Consider the following 19318-nt stretch of genomic DNA (forward strand, 5'->3'; position numbering starts at 1 on the left):
TTGGTTACCTTGTAATCCCCTATAATGATCTTATGCACTGGGAAACATTTTTCTGAGAAGGGAATCACAAGTTCACCAGAGAGTCTTGGGGGGGGGGCGGGGGGGGGAGTTGTCTATGATTTTTTTTTTTAATTTTTTTTTTTTATTTAATAGCCTTTAATTTACAGGATATATACATGGGTAACTTTACAGCATTAACAATTGCCAAACCTCTTGTTCCAATTTTTCACCTCTTACCCCCCCCCACCCCCTCCCCTAGATGGCAGGATGACCAGTAGATGTTAAATATATTAAAATATAACTTAGATACACAATAAGTATACATGGTTGTCTATGATTTAAAAGAAGGCAAAGAAGTTCTGGTCGGCTGGACATGGACAGAGCCAGGACTGGGGTGTCAGACTGTCTTGGAAGAGCCTTATTCCAAGTGGAGAGAGCGGATGGAGTGAGGCAACAGACAAAAGTATCCCGAGAAGCTCTACAGGACCTCTTGTGTAACTTAGAGCTACTTAAGGTCTTATTGAGGGACTCTGGGCTGTCCCCAGGAGCATCTACGGTCATCACTCCTCCATCAAGCCTAGAAGGAACTAGGGTCATTTGCATACTCTTGTCAATGGAGCAACTAGGTCACAAGAAGGAGGGGAGAAGTGACTTGAAGACAGCTTCCCTCCAGCCCCCCAGCTCCACCTGCTAAAGGTCAGGGTTACTCAGACTTGTGGTGAGAACGCTCAGAACCCTGGTGCAGCCGCGGGGAGCCCCACAGGACACCCAACTATATAGATGACATCACGGCCAAGAATCATTCAGAAAAATCTTTGCCCGCTCTCCCACTGAGACAGGGGGGGCTCCATTACAATAGCTCCCTGTCAGTCCTATCTTAAGCAGGTGCTACTATGTGGCAAACCTGGCGAGCTGAAGATACAATAAGGGGCGGCACAGAGTTCTTAGTGTCCTGGGGAGACACAGCATGTACACAAGCACATACAAGTAGCTGTCCACGGTCTGATTTAGGAATAACTAACAGAGGAAAAGCCCTAGGAGAGGGAGGCTGCGGGAAAGCTTCCTGTAGAAGATGGGACTTTGGTTGGGATTTAAGTCTTAGCCTGGGTTAAGGGTGTTTTCCTGTATCTATTCTATGAGCGTCTGTACCAGGTGTGTCCCAGTACCAGGTGTGTCCCAGTACCGGGACACACTGGATACGTCCGCTATTCGGAGCCTTGTTTCTCCGCCCAAAGCCCAGGAAAGCAGGACAACGAGGAGTCGCTCACCGCCCACAGAGACGTCGGCCCCGCACACCTGGCTCTCCCTCCGGCCGCCGCAGGCGAGCTTGCACACGAACACGGTGGTTCCGAGCTGGAGATCCGAGACCAGGACGCTGAGCACGTGGCTCTTGAGGGAGCTCAGCCGGATGCGGTTCCGGTAGAAGGTTAACTTTTGGAAGTCGGAGGTGCGAGAACAGCCTTGTTTGGGCTTCAAGAAGCACGAAATATTGACCGTGGCCCCGAGCGGAACCGTCTGGGCGGGACTCACGGTGATGACTCCCTTCTTGCACACATCTGCAAGGAAAAACACGGGGCGCCTGAGGACGTTTCCAGGGGCATCGCCGATGTGCACTGTACAAAGCCCGACGACATCATTCCCGCGAGATCCTGGAAGCACCTTGAGGCGTCATTCACAGTTTCTCAGTGAGAGACAATAAAGACAAATATATCGAGCAAAGAGAATCAGCTTAAATTACTAGAATCCTCGAAAACACTGATAACGACAAATGGCAACTTCCACGTAAAAGCTCAGTCACAATCCCATTTCAGAGCCCTTTTCGTTTAATAACAATGGTTTATTTTATTCCATTTCTTGTCCAAGCCTTTTGACAAGTCTATGATCTAAGATCACGGACATTATTATCCCCATTTTCTAGGTAAGCAAACAAAGGGAGAGGCAGCAGAGCATAAAAATAAAAATACTCATTCCACAGAGTCAGAAGCCTCGAGTCCTAAACTTGCTTCTGTCGCTTAGGGCTCCTGGGCACTTAAATCCCCTCAGACTAGGTTTCTTCAGCTGTTAAATGAGAAGGTTGGAGATCACTGGATTCTTCCAGCTCAGAAGCTGGGATCCCATGACTTGCCTAGCATGAAAACTGGATCTTCTTGATTCCAAGGCCAGCACTACCCATTAGGGAAAGAAAGGGAATAAGCATTTGTATAGTGCCTATTCTGTGCTAAGCACCTTTTAAAAATCATCTCATTGGATCCTTAAGACTTCATGTGATTTTAAATCCCGTCCCAGATGCTTGTTAGCAATGTGACCTTAGCCAAGTCACTTAATTTGTAATTTGTCTTATGGTCTATCCACCTGATGTATCCCTCTTGCTGGGATGTTTTTCCTTTATTTTTTTCCTCTTCTAAACATCTTTGCTTTCCCTAAATGTTCCTTAAACATGTTTTCCCTTCTAAACATATTTCCACATTTATCATGCTGCAGAAGAAAAATCAGATCAAAAAGCAAAAAAATGAAAAAAAAAAGAAAAAAAACAACAAAAAGTAAAAATAGTATATTGTGATCTATATTCAGTCCCCTCGTTCTTTCTCTGGATGCAGATGGCTCTCTCCATCACTCTTTCCATCATTCTGTCTATCAGAATTGGCCTGAATCAGCTGATATGGGTCTTCAAAGAGTTTGCCAGCATCTAGGTCCCAGCATGCTGAAAAGGCTAAGTCAGGATGGGCACGTATACCACCGATGTATCCTTACAAAGTAAATTCCTGAAGGGCAGCAACTATTTCTGCTTTTTCTGTCTACCCCCATGCTTACACAATGGCTGGCATACAGTGGGGACTTAATAAATATTTGCTGATTGAAATGAGGACTAGCCTAAGCAGGAACACCTGAGATCACCACCACACCTGCTATAAAGTGGCTTTTTAACTCATCTGCTCAGTTACATGGGAGTTGCAACTCGGATCATTTGGATGCATACCCACAGAACAAAATCGCAGCTCCCTGACACACGGAAATATTGATGGTAACGGCGAACGCCATCTGATCTCCTGGCATTTGTTTCTGCACTTACAGTATTCTCAGCCAGATGAATGATCCATGCTTACTCTACCAGATTGTACTTCCTGAAGGAAGGCTACCATAGGAGCTAAAAGGGACCTTTGGTTTTACAAATGCATGGGATTTATCTAGTCCAAGTTGTATCTGAACACGGCTGATTCTATGATGTATAGTCTACCATTCCAGGTGTTTGAGAGATGTCACATTAAATATATAAAACTTAGGGGCACTAGGCTTGGAGATAGCAAGATGAGGGGATTTATCCTATACTGGACACTTACTAGTTCTAGACTAGGAAGAGATGACAAACTTTGCCCCAGCTTCCTCATTTGTAAAATGAAAGGGATGCAAATAAAGCCTCTTTGTCAGCTTACCTAAATTGTCATATTTCTTGTATGAATTGAGATATGTTTTAGAAGAGAAGGGAATAAATCTTTATAGAATGCAATGCATATTTTATTTTAAAAATTATTTTAAAATATTTTTCATTCTCTCTCTCTCTCTCTCTCTCTCTCACACACACACACACACACACACACACACACACACAATTGGGGTTAAGTGACTTGCCCAGGGTCACACAGCTAAATGTCTGAGGGCAAATTTGAACTCAGGTCCTCTTGACTTCAGGACTGGTGTTCTATCCACTGCACCACCCAGCTGTCCCATTTCATTTGATTCGCACAATATCTCTACAAGGTCGGTGCTATTTCCTCCATTTTATAGTTGAGGAAACTGTGACAAACAGAGCTATACAAGGCTGGTCCAGTGTCATACAGCTAGTCAGTGTGTGTGGCTGCATTTGAATTCAGGTCTTCCTGATGCCCTTTTATCCACTCTAGTACCACCTAGCCGCCTAATCCTGTAGATTGTGAGCTCCTGGAGGTCAGAGATTCAGTTTGCCTTTCTTTGTTTCCCTGGCACATAGCAAGCACTCAACTAACTGGCAACTGTGAGAAACGAGTATCTCTCTCTCTTATTTAATAACTAATTATCATGTGAGGATTAAGCTAGTTTTACCTTTTCTACTTCCTCATCCAGAAACCAACGACTTGGGACATCTCTCTTAAAGATTTACCTAGAACCAGATCTAATCAGACAAAAAGAAATTCTAAGTTTAAGTCAATGGGTGCATTCCTCCTCACTGTGTTGGCTCCCACAGGTTTGGGAAGTGTTAATTCTCCCTTTGGTAAAACAAGTAATATAGAAATCAATGTCTCTTTGACAAAAATTTGAGTAATCCAAGACAAGTATCCTAAGATTCTCATTGTAATATAGCTACCCTCTCATTGTAATATTCATTCCTTCATTAATTCTAATCAATCAGAATTGATTGCCCCCCTTTAGGAACTTTTTCAAGGGCATATAAACTATGAGCTCACCACAATGGTCTAAGAGAGGTGGCCAAATGACCATCCTTTTATTCATAAACACATTGGCCTTATTAATAAAATTATTAAATTACTCAGAAACTGTCTCTCAGAATTTTTTAATCCACTCATTACATGTCTAAGGTTTGCAAAATACATATTATATATGTACACATATAATCAAATAATATGTATATTATATAATGCGCATTGTATATACTTACATATAAATATATGTATATTATACATACATGTGTGTGTATTCCACCACCACCACCACCAGATCCTCATAACAACCCTGTGAGGGTGGGGCTAGTATTATCCACATTTCACAGATGTGGACCCTGGGGCTGAAAATCAAGTGAATTACCCAGGATTATGTAGTTTGTAAGCAGCTGAGGCTGGATTTGAATTTGATCCCAAGTTCAGAACTCTATTCACTATGACTCCTGTTACTTGACAGACAAGTATTTGAAACCTGAAAGAAGAATTAGCTTTGTTTGACTTGACCCCAGAAAGCCAACTAGAAGCAAAAGGTAGAAGATGACATCACAATGGAACTTGTGGAAAGGGCTACCTGGGGAGGTGGGAGGTAGAGTAGAAAGGAATTCTCACTCAGGTGGAGGATGGCCTCTATAATTCCTTCCAAAAGTGACTCACTTATAAAATACAGCCCTCTAGAATTCCTCATCTAGTCCCTCTCGTTGGCTACTTCATCACTTTAGTAAAAAGTAAGGCTATGAAACAATAAAATTAATAAGGGACCTCTTGTACACAGTCATAGACCGAGACATACAAATGGAGGCATGCAATAAAACCAATCAAAGTTAGATGACTGGAGATTGAATGCAAAGGAGCAAGAAAATGAGCATTACTAAGAAACACATCTAATTGGTAAATTATAACTTAGATCAAGGAATCTCTTTATTTTGCACAGTTTCCTTACCTATTTCTGCCTTCATTAACAGCCATGTGATGAATAAAATTAGGGTCCCCGAGTAAACTCCAGCTGCATATGCCATGAAAGATACGCGACACTTGAAGGTGATCCCTGGTTCTTCCCCTGCTTGTGAAAACAATAAAAATCACAAATTACATTTAGGTTTTTAGAAAAGGAAATATTTGCACATCATTTAAAAAATATAAGTGGTTGCATTTTATATAAATCCCCCACACTCAGTAACCTGAGACAGTTAAAATTGCCTTTTTTTAATTCGGCAAACGTTGTTGGTGTGTGCTAGAAAATGTTGACACGTCCTAATTTGATCAGATCATGACAAGCCTTGGAATTGTTTTGATTTCCAGATTATTAACAATTGAGAAATCCTTTTCAAGTTGCTATTGGTAGTTTGTATTTTTCTCCTGGGCAAGAGTTGAATGATCTGTCCAGGGTCAAAGAACTTGTATTTCAGAGCAAGAATTGAACCCAGGCCTTCCCGACCATTAGATGAACTTTTTACTCTGAGGATCACAGTCTCTCCTAAGTCATAAACACAGGACTGAATGAATGGAAAATGCTTTAAGGCATTAAATAAATTTCAGTTATGATTAGGTAACATCTCTTTTGGTTAAAATCAAGGGAAGCCATGACCTTGCTATTTCTGTATTCTATCAAAACATTTCTGTGTATGTGTATATTTGTGTGTGTATGTATATGTATATATATATGTATATGTATATGTATGTATGTATATGTATATATATAGGGACATATATGTATATGTTTATATATATAGGTACATATATATGTATGTATATGTGTATCTGTGTGTATATATAAATATATACTTATATGAACAAATATATTTCTATAATCATATTTTATATATTTAGCAACATAGTTATGATGCAATATGCCTTCTGGGGAGACAAAGATTTTGTGGTCTCGATTGGGGGAGAGGGGGCTTCTGTTCTACCAATAAGTCAGTAGTCCTAAATCTGTGGCTTTGGAGTGTGCCTCAGGGAACTCCCACACCCAATCTGTCTGATTCGGAATAGATCACTCCTCCGTCAGATAGCTTCTGGCCTCAGGCTAGTCCCACAGATCAAACTCCTGAGACATATTAGACACGCTCCTCAATTCACTGCCAACTGTCAGAGGGATAATCTGTTGGTCAGTGATAAGCAAATTCTGGAGACCACTGCTCTGGGCCGTGGAATTAGCATGCCAGTGAGAGAAAGCTGGATAGAGGGGTCTCCTTGCTTCTGTCTACTTGCTAATTTTTTTCAGAACTTAGCCCGCTTGTAATGGCGCTACAATTCCAATAAAACTTTGCCCCTTGACTAGGAAATGAGTTCAAGCCTGCAAATTCTTTGGAGACATCACATGACACCGGTCTGGGACCCCAAACTTTTGAGGTTCCCTTCCCAGCCTCAACAGTTAAAGATATAATTTTATTAGAAACACATGTTTATATATGTGTGTGTGTGTGTATATATATATATATATATATATATATATATATATATATGTGCAGACACATTATATAACAATGCATTTTATATCATTATCAACATATTTATATATTGAACATTTTATGCAAATATGATTGGGATTCAGTCTTATTTATATTTCTGATTTAAGAGAAAATTGTATTCATTATTTTATTTATTTATTTATTTTTGCTGAGGCAATTGGGATTAAGTGACTTCCCCAGGCTCACACAGCCAGGAAGTGTTAAGTGTCTGAGGCCAGATTCAAACTGGGGTCCTCCTGACTTCAGGGCTGGTGCTCCATCCACTACACCAACTAGCTGCCCCGAGAGTAAATTTTAAATAATAAAAATGTTAATGCCAGTGGAAAATCCCAGGGGAAAGACAACAACAATAACATTTATATAGAGCTTTAAGGTTTACAAATTGCTTTATATAGGTTAGCACATATAAAAACGTACAGTATAAATGACAACTTCTGTTTTATACTGCTTTATAGTTCAGGATAATAAGACCATAAATTCAAAGCAGAAAGGACCTCAGAGACAGTTTAAATCCTGCCCCCTCATTTTATGAATGAAAAAACTGAAGTAGGTACTAGGAGACTTTCACTTGCCCACGAATGCCTGAAGTCCTACCAGCAGTAAGTAATTTGTGAAATACAACGACCCTTTGGCGTAGGTAAAGCACAGAACCATATCCCCATTTTACAGATGGGCTCACTAAAGTCAAATCATTTGCCCAATTGGATGGCCTGTGTTGTTGATGGTCTCTGTTTCAAGCCCTGAATTCCCCCAGCAAGAAGCACATTGAAATAGAAACGGAGAGGGACAGAATCTAACCTTATAATCCACTTCCTAAAGATTCTGGCCTTAGAAGAAAATGGCAGACTCCCCTGGAGAACAGGTGGGAACAAAGAAATGAGGAAACTTTGCACTTTACCTGCTTCGGAACTGCCTCAGTCCATTATAGACATTTCCAGCGCCTACAGATCTGGGGAGGAAGGAAGAGTCTGCTTCCAGGGGAAGTGCCCCAGTTGGTGTCCTCAGGGCCTGGCTAAGGAAGGTGTCTGAGAAGGCTGGACAGGAGACTCCCCTCTGCCCAGACTGACTTGGGCTTTTGACTGATGGGTCCAAATGGCCACTCCCCTTATGAAGTTCAAAGTACTTCAGGACTTCAAGTAAATGGGGCATTTTCCCATAAAGTGAAACTTTCCAACACTGCAATCATCATTCATGCAACTGGTGTTAAAGAGACATCAGCAAAATTGTACAGAAACCATTCGAGAGAGGTTCAAAGGGAACGCGAGACTGACTCATCTCCCCGGCTCAGACAGGTTCCAGCAGGGGCTCCCCAGCCTCCGCCGTGAGAACCACCTTCCTCACCTCGGGGTGATGGGAAGCGGGCTCCAGGCTGTTCTGAAGTGCACCTTTCTTAAAGGGTCAGTCACCTTCTTGTGAGCTGGAAGCACCCTGAATGCTGCCGAGAGCTGGCCTTGTCTGGATCTTAACGGGCCAATGCATCTCTGTCTATATATTTAGGATCAATCAATTTTTTATTTATTTATGAAGGGACTGTAATCATTTATGCACAACTTTTCTTTCCTAGATCATTATTTATGTACGTGTCATCCCTTAGAAAATGTAAGCTTGTTCTCCTGAGGCAAATGGGATCAAGTGACTTGTCCAGGGTCCCACATCTAGGAAGTGTTGTGTCTGAGGACAAATTTGAATTCAGGTCCTTCAAGGATGGTGCTCTATCCACTGCACCACCAAGCTGCCCCCCTCTCCATTTCCATTGTGATGTGCTTCTCGCTGCTTTGAACTTTCTGGACCTCAGTTTATTTATCTATAAAATAGGGACAATGTCACATGTATAGATTTTCTTACCTCCCTCGGTTGCTCTAAAATACCATATGATACTTGATCAAACATTGATTTTAATAATTGCTACAATGCAGACAAAAATGAGGGCAGTCCCTGCCCTTGAAAAGCTTACATTTTGGGGCCCTAGGTGGCACAGTGGATAGAGCACCAGTCCTAAAGGACCTGAGTTCAAATCTGACCTCAGACACTTAACACTTCCTAGCCGTGGGACCCCGGGCAAGTCACTTCACCCCAATTTTCCCCAATTCAGGGGGAAAAAGCTTACACTTTCTAAGGAATGACATGTACATAATTAATGACCTACAAAAGAAAAATTGTGCACAAATAATTACAGTCCTTCCATGAATGTCTGTTTATTGATTGATGCTAAAGCTCATGGTGCCGTGTAGAAGAAACTCAAGGTTTTCTAGGTACTTTGCTCAAAATCATCCCTCAAAGAAACAGAGCAGGATTATTATTCTATTTTCCAGACAAGAAAATGAGGTTCAAAGACTCAAATGAGTAAGTCAGAGGATAGTCTGGGGCAAAAAATAAATTGAGGTTTTCCTGCCCCGAGTCTAGACTTCTAGACATTATGTAGGAAGACCTGAATTCAAATCTGATTCAGACACTTAGGAGCTAACTGAGTGAGTTTCTGCCTCAGTTTCCTCAGTAGTAAAATGATGACAATAATAGCCCCCACTCGCCCCATCCTCTGTTGTCATGAGGCTCCCATGATATAAAAGTATGTAAGACAATCTGAAAACCTTAACGACATCTAGGGATATGCATGTCTCCATTTTCTTAAGCCACTTGGCTTTAACAGGAGTGCTCCCAGTTTCCCAGGATTTTAGTTCTAGCTCCTGCTTTTCTATTTCTGTTCCCTAGAACTGGGGATAGCTGTGTTGCTGAGAAACCTATGCAAATCAAGCCGGCTCCCTTGCCAACACATGCCCTCGGGCTCTGGCATGGATGGAGCGACAGCAATTCATCCTTCAGCAGCTCCCACTGGGGCCAGACTGCGCTGGAAGGACTGCAGAGACTACAGAGAAGGGGAGCTGGTCAATCCTTCCTCTGCCTGCTTCTCTCCCCCAAGGACAGAGACAGACCAAAAACGACCCGCAGAGGAGATACTCAAGAAGGAAGGTTCTCACTGCCTTTGATGAACTTGAGTCACCTGGCAGTTCTGATTCCTGGATGGCTTCCAGAGAGATCCGAGAACTCCTGCAAGGCAGGAAGGGTTCTGCCAACTGGAGAGAATGTTTCCTCCGCTTCCAAAAAAGGAACTGAGCAGAATCTGCAAACTGTAGCTGAGGGAGCTTGATTTTGGTTTCTAGACTAGATAATGATGGCTGGCATTTATATACCATTTCAAGGCTTCTAAACACTTTGCCTCTTAAAAATCCCATAGGGGGTCTTGGAACTTAAGGTGGGGATCATGATATGATGGTTTCCATTCCACTATAAAAAGCTGCACCTCACAGCACTAGCCCCTTCTTTAAGTTCATCACTAAATTTATATTCACTGCAGCTGTGGTTTCATGAGTTGAGGGTGCACTAGTACCCTCTCTTCTCAAAATGTCAAGAGACCTGGAGGAACCACCAGCACCCCAGTGGATTTTCTGTAGGGCTTCTTAATTTTTTTTCCCACTTGTGACCCCTTGGCACCCGAGAAATTTTTGTATGACCCTGGGTATGTAGGTATATAAAATAGGTAGACAAACCAAACGTCTACAGATAATAAATCATATTTTTGTCATCCCCACATTGTTACAAGACCCCACGTAGGGTCTTTAAGAAGCTGGATAGTACAGACAAGAAGCATATCAGGGGTTGTGCTGTAGACCTTGCCATCCTCCCTTCCCCCAAAATTTCAGAGCTCTCCTCTTTTAGAAATAGCAGTCTACTCTCTTCACCTCCACTTCCTCATGTGCCATTCACTTCACATCCCCTTGTGATATTCTGATTCATTCAGCTGAAAGGGCCGTGACCAAATTGCCAAATCCAATGGCCCTTTCTCAGTCTCCATCTTCTTGACCTTTTGGCAGCACTGGACCCCCTTGAGCACCTTCTCTTCCACTACTTTCTTTCCTACCTGAATTTTTGTGACACTGCTCTCCTCGGCTGTCCTCCTCCCTGCCTGATCCTTCCTTCTCCATCTCCCGCTCATTTGCTCCATCATCTGTTGATCTCCTCTCTATGGAGGTGGACCAGAGCTCTGTCCCTGGTACTCTTCTTTCATCAAACCTTCAGGGATCTCATCCGCTCCAAAGGGTTCGATGATCATTACATTTGCCTTTCTTTGTATCCAAAAGAGAATTCATGTTCTTCCTTCCAAAACCTTCTCCTCTTGCTAACTTTATTAAGTCCCAGGATGTGGGAGGGTTGGGAGGAGGAGGACATATATCAGACAATATGCTCTCAAAGCAAAACCTGAGTGAGGAGCTAGCACCTAACACTACTTTGTCTTCGGTTCAGGTTCTTCTGCGGTCTTCTCTGCCTGCTTTTTCCTTGTTTTCCATTCCCCTCTATCTCTTCCTTAAAATATTAACTTTCTTTCTTGGTTGTCAAAAGCATCCGACACCCACCCCAACTTCTTCATTTTTGCCCTCATGATTCCATAAAGGGGTTTCATTTCTACCACTACTGTTCCTTTGGCTTCCTGCCTTCCTTCACCTCGAAGCCCTATCTACATTCCCCCCAGCCCCACATCATCTTTCTCCTCCTACCCTTGTCTGTCTCTCTCTCATTAGGATATTTTCCCCTTTTCTGCCCTTCCCCCCTTCCTCACCTCCTCTCTCTCCTTACTGCCTCAACCTGTTCTCCTCCCCTACTTACCACCCCTTCCTCTCTCTTCTCTCCCCTTCTCAGTTCCTCCCTCCCTCCCCGCTTCCTGCTCATTCTCCCTTTTTCTAACTACTTTTTACATGCAGTTGTGCCAGACTCTCTCTGGCTACCATCTACAATTCCACAGAAGTTGCCTTGTTTTCCCCCTACCTTTTCCTTTCCAGCTCCTGGCACCAAAGACATATACCTTTCCAACCCTGAGCTTTGGAAGACAGTGTTGCTCCATGTCTTACAATGATGTACCCACCCTAGTACAAAGTATCTTGACTCAGTCCTGTATTAGCCTGGGAGCTTTCCTGGATCTTGGAGGTCACTGAGTCGAACCCTTCATTTTATGGGAGGGGAAAGAAAACCCAGAGGTTTGTGGAAATCCAGAGTTCAGGCTGGAAGAGCCCTGAGAAGCCAACTAGTCAGCATCCCCCATTTAAAAGTGAGGAAACTGACTCAGGCAGTTGAAAACCCTTTCTAACGTTCCCCCTGTAAGAAATGGCGAGCTCCTGGTGGAGCTCTGGTCCCTTGATTCTCACCAGTCCTCCAAAGATCCACCCAGAGTGGCGGACGCCTTCTTCCAGGTCTTTTCACGTGGTGATGACATTCTGAAGCAGGGACATCACTGATTGTTCTAAGGAATCAGGATATAGCGGCTTGAGTTTTCTTGTACATTGGCTTTCTTGGAAAGGTTCTTTTTTTGAGTCATAAATGCATTAAAGTCTTTCCCAATCTGGCTCCAACCACTTTATTCTACATGACTCCCTTTTATGACTCTCTGGTCCAGCCAAACTGGTGTTAAAATTCTTACACATATCATCTCTCTCCCATCTCCGTGTCCTTGCACAGTGTCCCCCCTGCTAGGAGCACATCTGGCCGTCTAGCACAATGTCTGCCAGGACTGACCAATGGAAATTCTTCATATCAATGGACCCAACTTAAAAAGTAGGTACAATACCAATTTCTCTCATAATCCTCAGCATAATAAAACATCCTTAAAAAAAAAAAGTTTTGTTCAGAGACTCTTGGGAGGATTTCACAATACCTCTCCAGATAATTGCAAAATGGCCCCCAGGGATTGTGAAACCAAGGTCTAATCATGGCTACTCTCTCAAGGTATTTTCACTGAGACCCACTAGTTCAATTTCAGTTTCACCCACAATTCCCCACTATTGAGGGCTCCTACCCCCTTTTACTTCATCATCAATGTGCTTAAAATTAAGATGCTTATCTTAATTATCTTCAAATGGCATTACTTAATACTGTGCCAAGATATATAGTATACACTTTGATGATTAAATTTAATCATAATTCTGTGAAGTAAATATTGGCTATCTCCAATCTTCAGATCAAAGGTAGGGAGGACAGAGAGGGCAGAATCTTTAATTTGACCAAAAGAACAAAGAAAATCAGCAACAATGCAGGATTAGACTGAATTAGATATACCATGAAAGGCAAGATATGGTGCAGCAAAAAGAACATTTATCAACTTTATTAACTTGGCTAAGTCACTTCATCTCTCCCTGGACCTCAGTTTCCTCATTACTAAAATGATTATTTTGATTAACTAGGGGATCACTTTACTTAGAGTGTGCTAGAGCAGACTTGTTTGAGGAATCGGTTGTCAAGAGCACAGCATTGCCACTGAGGTCCCTTTCAGCTCTGATTTTGGAATGAAACTTTTCAGGGAGCCTCAGGCCACCGAGACATGTCTACTTTTTTCTAGAATTTGGTCTGTTGACTGAACTACTCTCTTTCACTCTGAGTGAATTTTCTCTCTTTTCTCATTCAAAACTCAGTCATGCTCTTGTTTCTCATGGGAGGTGGTTGGCTTTCCTCAGGAGAGAGCTTCAAGCCAAGGCTGAAAGACTGCTTCGGATAGGTTCTAATGGGCTTCTTTCTTTTTTGGCAAGACTTGAACTAGGTTAATCAATCAATAACTATGTACTAAGTACCTAGTATGTGCCAGGAACAAACATCCAGTGAAATAATCCCTACCTGCAAGGGGCTTACATTCTGATGGGGAAGAGAACTTATACCTGTGCTTGGATAGTATATATACCAAGTGTGCATGTGTGTATGCAAATATACACATACACATACACACACGAATTGAATAAATGTACAGCAGCTTCAGAGTTGAGGGAGGGGAGAAGGAAAAGCTTCAAGTGAAAGATGGTGTCAAGCTACATCTTCAAAGAAGAGAAGCACTGGAAAACAGAGATAAGGATTCCAGACATTGGGCTTGTCATGTGCCAGGGGGGTCTTTCCAGCTTAAAATTCTGTGATTCTATGACTTTGAGTTCAATCTCCCCCAGCCCCCACCCCAATGGAGTATGTCACTATATGGGCTGTTTTGCTTTAATTGTTTTTCTTTGCTAAAAGATTGTTCAGTGTTGAGGGGTGGGGTAGGGGCATGGGAAAGGAAGCACTTTCAGAAATGACTTATCTCTCAAGAAAAGACATGACTAAACCTTATTTTTTCAAAAATAAAATCCCTTAATCACATCACTCCCCTGGAGTTCTCAACCTCATCTCATCTGATTTTTCGTCAGGTATCATTAGTTCCAGTCAGAAAAACCATCGTTCTTTCTACACAGTGCCTGTGCTGGTAAATATTTGTGACTTGGACCGAGTTTTATACATGAGTTGATGTACCTGGTAAATATTTAACAACTGCTATGGTGGGAGAAGGATAAGAAAGTACTTAGGATTCTTTTAAATTTAATCCACGCTATTCACATTTCCCCCATCATTTTTAAAGCCTAGACAATCAACAAAACAATCAACCAAATCCAGATTTGTAGGTTTCCTAATTTCTGAAGTATAAATGTTTATAGTGAAAAACAACTGGACTTCTGAGCTGGCCAGCACACTCCTGATTCCTCCCTACAAACTTTTCCCTATTCATCTCCTGTCACTTGGAAGTGATGACTTTTGCTCACTTAGAGCTCTCTTTCTCTTCTTTGCCCAACCAAAATCCTGCTCATCTCCAGCTCCCTATCCATTCCAGGATATAGCTATTAGCAAATACGCTCATTCTCTCATTCTCTCTCTGTCTCTCATTCTCTCTCTCTCTCTCTCTCTCTCTCTCTCTCTCTCTCTCTCTCTCTCTCTCTCTCTCTCTGTGTGTGTGTGTAAGCCCAGTTGAAGGTTTTCTAAAGCACTTTACACATCATCTGATTTGATCCCAACAACAACTCTGTGAAGTGGGAATGAATAGGCAAGACAGAAGAAGAGGGAAACTGAGGCTGAGAACTTAATGGACTTGACCAGGGTCATACATCTAGCCAGCAGCTCATGTTGGATTTGAACTTGGGTCTCCCTGATTCCAAATTTTGCATGCTATGTATTACATTACCTAGCTGCCCATTTCCTGAATCGAGACTGGACCTAATGAAATCCCTTCCTTCCTTTCACCTGTGAGAAGGCTGTGCTCCAGAGACAAGTCACACAGTTCCAAGGTTAGGTGGAGCTTCCAGTTTCAGACTTCCTAGATCAGTCTTGTATATAGCATTCACTATTACTCATTTATATGGACATAACTTTAAAGGTCCTTATCTCCCCTTTCACGCCACTCCCAAGGAGTCTAACTTCTCTGAAGACAGGCTCCCTTTTTAAAACTCAAGCTCTATGGTACCTAGCACACTGCTCTGCTCCTTGGAGGCGCTCAGTGAATCTACTTGACCTTGAGTCAAAGCTATTCTTGTAGAATGGGCAAACTTTTAAAACCGGGGCTACAGGGGGAAACTGCCCACAGGATGCCATTTGTGGTCACAAAATAAACACTAAGAAGTGTGAAACAGGACATTTCCTGGCATCAAAAATATACTTGTATAAAACTCATTAAGACTCACCGCTTGTTCTACTCCAAGGTGGAGCCTTGTCTCTCCCTCCTCCCGTTAGTCCAGAATCCAGGGAGATACGTAGAGAGATCAGAAGTTGAGCTAATCATATTTTCAAGCCCCACCAAGAGAAAGGGAATTGGCTGAAAAGAGCCACATGATGTAGCTGAAGGAGCTGGAGAGGTTCCCCCCAGAGAATGGAAGATTTGGGCAGGTATGTATTTCAAAGGCTGTCACATGGAAAAGTGATCGCTTATTCACTTTGACCCTGTCAGAAGAACCAGGAACAGAGGGTGGGAGCTGAAAAGAGGCAAACTGAAGCTTGGGGTCAGGGAAAATCTTTCCTGGACTTGGACAGTTCCATAACAGAATGGATTGCCTGGCTGACACCTCAGCAGAGATCTTCAAGCAGAGACTAGAGTTCAGTGAAATACAGTAGGGGTTCTTTTGGGGTATGGGTTGGAATCGAAGGCTACACAGGTCCCATCTATCAGAGAAATTTTGCTTCTGTCTCCTTTTAGATAAGTGCTACTGAAGGGCAGCTGAGAGGATGTATGTGGAGCATTTATAAATAGTCTTATAACTTCTGGTAAGTATTGTGAAGAGTAAAACCGCCACTGAGATATAGTAAAAAACAGCATTAGACTTAGTCCCAGGTTCAAATCCCACTTCTTGCTATTTAATATTCATACAAAGGTAGCTGGATAGCAAGGTGGATAGAATATTGAATGTGGAATCAAGAAAACCTATGTGCAAATCTGGCCTCAAATACTAGCGGTTTAACTCTAGTCAAATCACTGAATCTGTCTGCCTCAGTTTCCCTATCTGCAAAATGGGATAATAATAGCACTTACTTCCCAGGGCTGGTGAACAGATCGAATTTGTGAAGCACTTTGCAAACCTTAATGCTCTAGATAAAGGTAAGCTATTATTATTGATGCAACTTTGAGCAAACCATGTTCCTGTTCTGCACTTGAGTTTATTTATTTGCAAAATGAAGTGGCTGAGCTGACTGATCTTCAAGATCCCCTCCCAACCCTAGCTGCCAGTTTTCTGATCTTGAGAAGTAAATCATTTGTCAGAGACTCACACTCTTATTGTATGGGAATCTTTGACATACCCTCAAAGTACTATATACAAGAAATAGCACAGTACAAGAAATATAAACTCCCCAATCAATCTTCTAAAAGAAAGTATTAGAAATGACTCCTCTCCTTCTTTTGTGTGCATGGTGATCATGGGATAATTTTCCATGGGTTTAAAGGAAGTTGGGGATGCATGGGGAGAGATTTTGGATTCTTCTGACTTTTCAGACATCTTCTGGCAAAGTTGGCCAGTAAAGAGCATGGTTTCTTAATACTGGAGAAATGAGAATAAGATCTATTACCCGCTTATAGGCAAGAGCAGAGATTACCAGCTGGAAGCTTGGGGCCCATGTAGTCTACACCCTTTAATTTATCAAAGGAAGGTCAAACTTCTTGACCAATGCCATAGAATTAGTAAGTGGCAATGTCATGGGGGGGGGGGCTCAGGGTCTCTAGGCAAATCCACTGTCCTTTCCCTGTAAAAACCCGCCTTTGGTGACCAAAGTTCCTTTTTCTCTGTACATAAGAGACAATAACTAAGGTTGAGGTCCAGAAATCCATTGCTGTAGCTAAAGTGAAAATAAACAGCTGGATTACTTCAATTATCTAGTTATATCAGAGAAAAAGCTTTTGGTCTGGATTGCTCTAATGGGGTTTCCTTTAAATCAGGAGCTCGTTTACTTGGGGTTAACACAGCACAGTGTTCAGCTTTTTTTTAAAAAAACCCGTTAATTGACTTATTGACAGATTGGGGATCTCTGAATATTTTATATGTAGATGTGTATGTATATGCATGTATTAATATATAGGTATGTATGTATACAAAAACTATTCCAGTACAATTGGTTTCCTTTTGTAAATCCTTTTAAGACATTATTCCGAGAAAGAGCCGTTGGTTTGATCAGATTGTCAAAGGGATGGAATCCTATGAGAAAATGAAGAAGCCCTGTTCCAAAAGAAGAGGGATTGTCCCCACTTTCTACTTCTTATGTGGACTCTATTGTTAAAATAATAATAAAAAAAAGTTTTGAAAGTTCCGAAAGCAAACCCAAGCTTGTGGGAAACAAGGCCCGCGGAGGGGGGGGGGGCACCTTCTGTCCGCCCTTCACACCTCCCTCCGCTGGCTCCAACACCCTCCCCCTTCCTTCCTTCCTCTCCCACCCCCACCAGTGCCCAGACTTTAGTCCAGTGATGGGGGCGATCACAGCTCGGCCCCAGCTCTACTCTGGCCTTGTGGCCCAAGTCACCCCAGCCCCAAATGAAAGACTACCAGCAGCACTTGGGGCAGGGGATGGAAACCTGCTAGGAAAAAGCAAAACCCACGTCCCCACTAGCTGCCTACCTTCGCCCTCTCCCACCCCCACAATAGGAGAAAAGGCCCCTATTAGAAAAAAATGAACTCCCCCAATTCCCCTCGATACTCTTCTTTCCCTCCACCTCCTAACAGCTAATTTTTTAAAGACTCCACCTTCCTTTTCCTTCTTCATCCCCGAACATCCACTGTACAAACTCCCCCAAATCATCCATCCGGCCCGAGAGTCGGGAGACGCTCTTTGCTGAAGGCAGGGGAGCTCCGGGAGTGACCCGAGAGCCCGAGGCGCACCCCGGAGGGCTCGGTCGCCCCCAGCCTCGCAAGAATCGCCCCCCCCCTATCTCGGGCAGCGTGAGTCCGCACTTACCCGGGAGCTCTGCGCGCCAAGCTCACCACTCGCTCTCTCCTCTGCGCTCCCTCGCTTCCCTCGGACCCGGCCTCCTCTCCGTCAGCCCAGGGGCGGAGAGCGCGGATGTTTGGGGGGAAAGCCCTGGGGGAGCGCTAGTGCCGGGGCAGCCCAGGTCCCCAGAGCCTGGCCGTCCCCGTTCCGCGTCCGGCTCAGCCGGAGTTCCCCCGAAGCTCGGCTCGGGTAAGCGCTTGGCGGCTGCCGCGGCGGCGGGTAACTACCCAGGGCCAGGTGGGTGGGGGTGTGAACGGGACCGCGCTAGGAACTGCTAACGAGCGAGCGGGTGGGGCCGCCAAGCTGGCCCCTTCCCGGGGGCTGCCCTCCCGCCTCGCTGCTCCAAGACTCTGGGATTCCTGCCCCAAGGACCCGCGGAGTACCCACCTGGGCGGGGCACTGGCCTAGGCACCCCGGGCCCAGCAGAGCTGCGGCACTTAGGTCCACCCTCCGAAGCTCTGGACCTCGGGAGCCGGCAGGAGACCCTCGGAGCGGGCTGGAACGCTCTGCCTCCCTCGGAGAGTCCCCCTTTCCTTGGGGCTCAGCTCAAGCAGCAGCCTTGCCAGGTCCCCCAGTTCTGGCTGCCCTTGTTCCAATCGTTTCCCCCCAGCCTCCTCTCGGGGTAAAGTCCCCAAACACTCACACAGGATCTCATCGGAGCCTCAGAGCGGTCGCCAAGAGAGCTCGCATTTAAGTATTTCAGGCTGGGGGGGGGGTTCCACTGAATAAGGTGAGAACATGCTCAGGTTTCCCACCAAATACACAAACCCTACCCCTAAGATTGGGTGATTTTTACATTCTGACGCGAAAGCGGGTTTAAATCCTACTTCAGACGAGTCCCTGAGCCTCAGTTTCTTCATCTATAAAATGTGGGTACTGGGCTTCTTAGCCCTGGGCCGAAGATCTTTTTATCTTAGACAGAGACTTCTCTATGAATCGCGTTTGAGTCAGAAGGACCCCGGGTGGAATCCTGCCCCAAACACTGGAGTGACCCTGGCCAAGTCCTTTACTCTCTCCCAGCTTCAGTTTCTCATCTGTGAAACATAACAGATAAAATAATTGGCACCTGTGTCATAACGTTATTATGAAACCCAAATGAGAAGGGGAAAGCATTAT

At 43.7% G+C, this 19318-nt stretch overlaps 1 protein-coding gene across 1 annotated transcript in view; it reads right to left on the reverse strand.

Annotated features, from left to right (window-relative positions):
* Positions 1-18486, reverse strand: part of IL12RB2 (interleukin 12 receptor subunit beta 2) — a 61068-nt gene extending 42582 nt beyond the window's left edge. Inside the window, exons 1-3 of the mRNA XM_031968909.1 lie at positions 18170-18486; positions 5374-5490; positions 1269-1556 (exon numbers count right to left, since the gene is read on the reverse strand). Of these exons, the coding sequence (XP_031824769.1) occupies positions 1269-1556; positions 5374-5449 (364 nt within the window). The 5' untranslated portion in view covers positions 5450-5490; positions 18170-18486. The remainder of the gene's footprint in view (positions 1-1268; positions 1557-5373; positions 5491-18169) is intronic.
* Between the last annotated feature and the right edge of the window lie 832 nt (positions 18487-19318).

This window comes from Sarcophilus harrisii, chromosome 4, assembly GCF_902635505.1.
Source record: "Sarcophilus harrisii chromosome 4, mSarHar1.11, whole genome shotgun sequence".
NCBI lineage: Eukaryota > Metazoa > Chordata > Mammalia > Dasyuromorphia > Dasyuridae > Sarcophilus > Sarcophilus harrisii.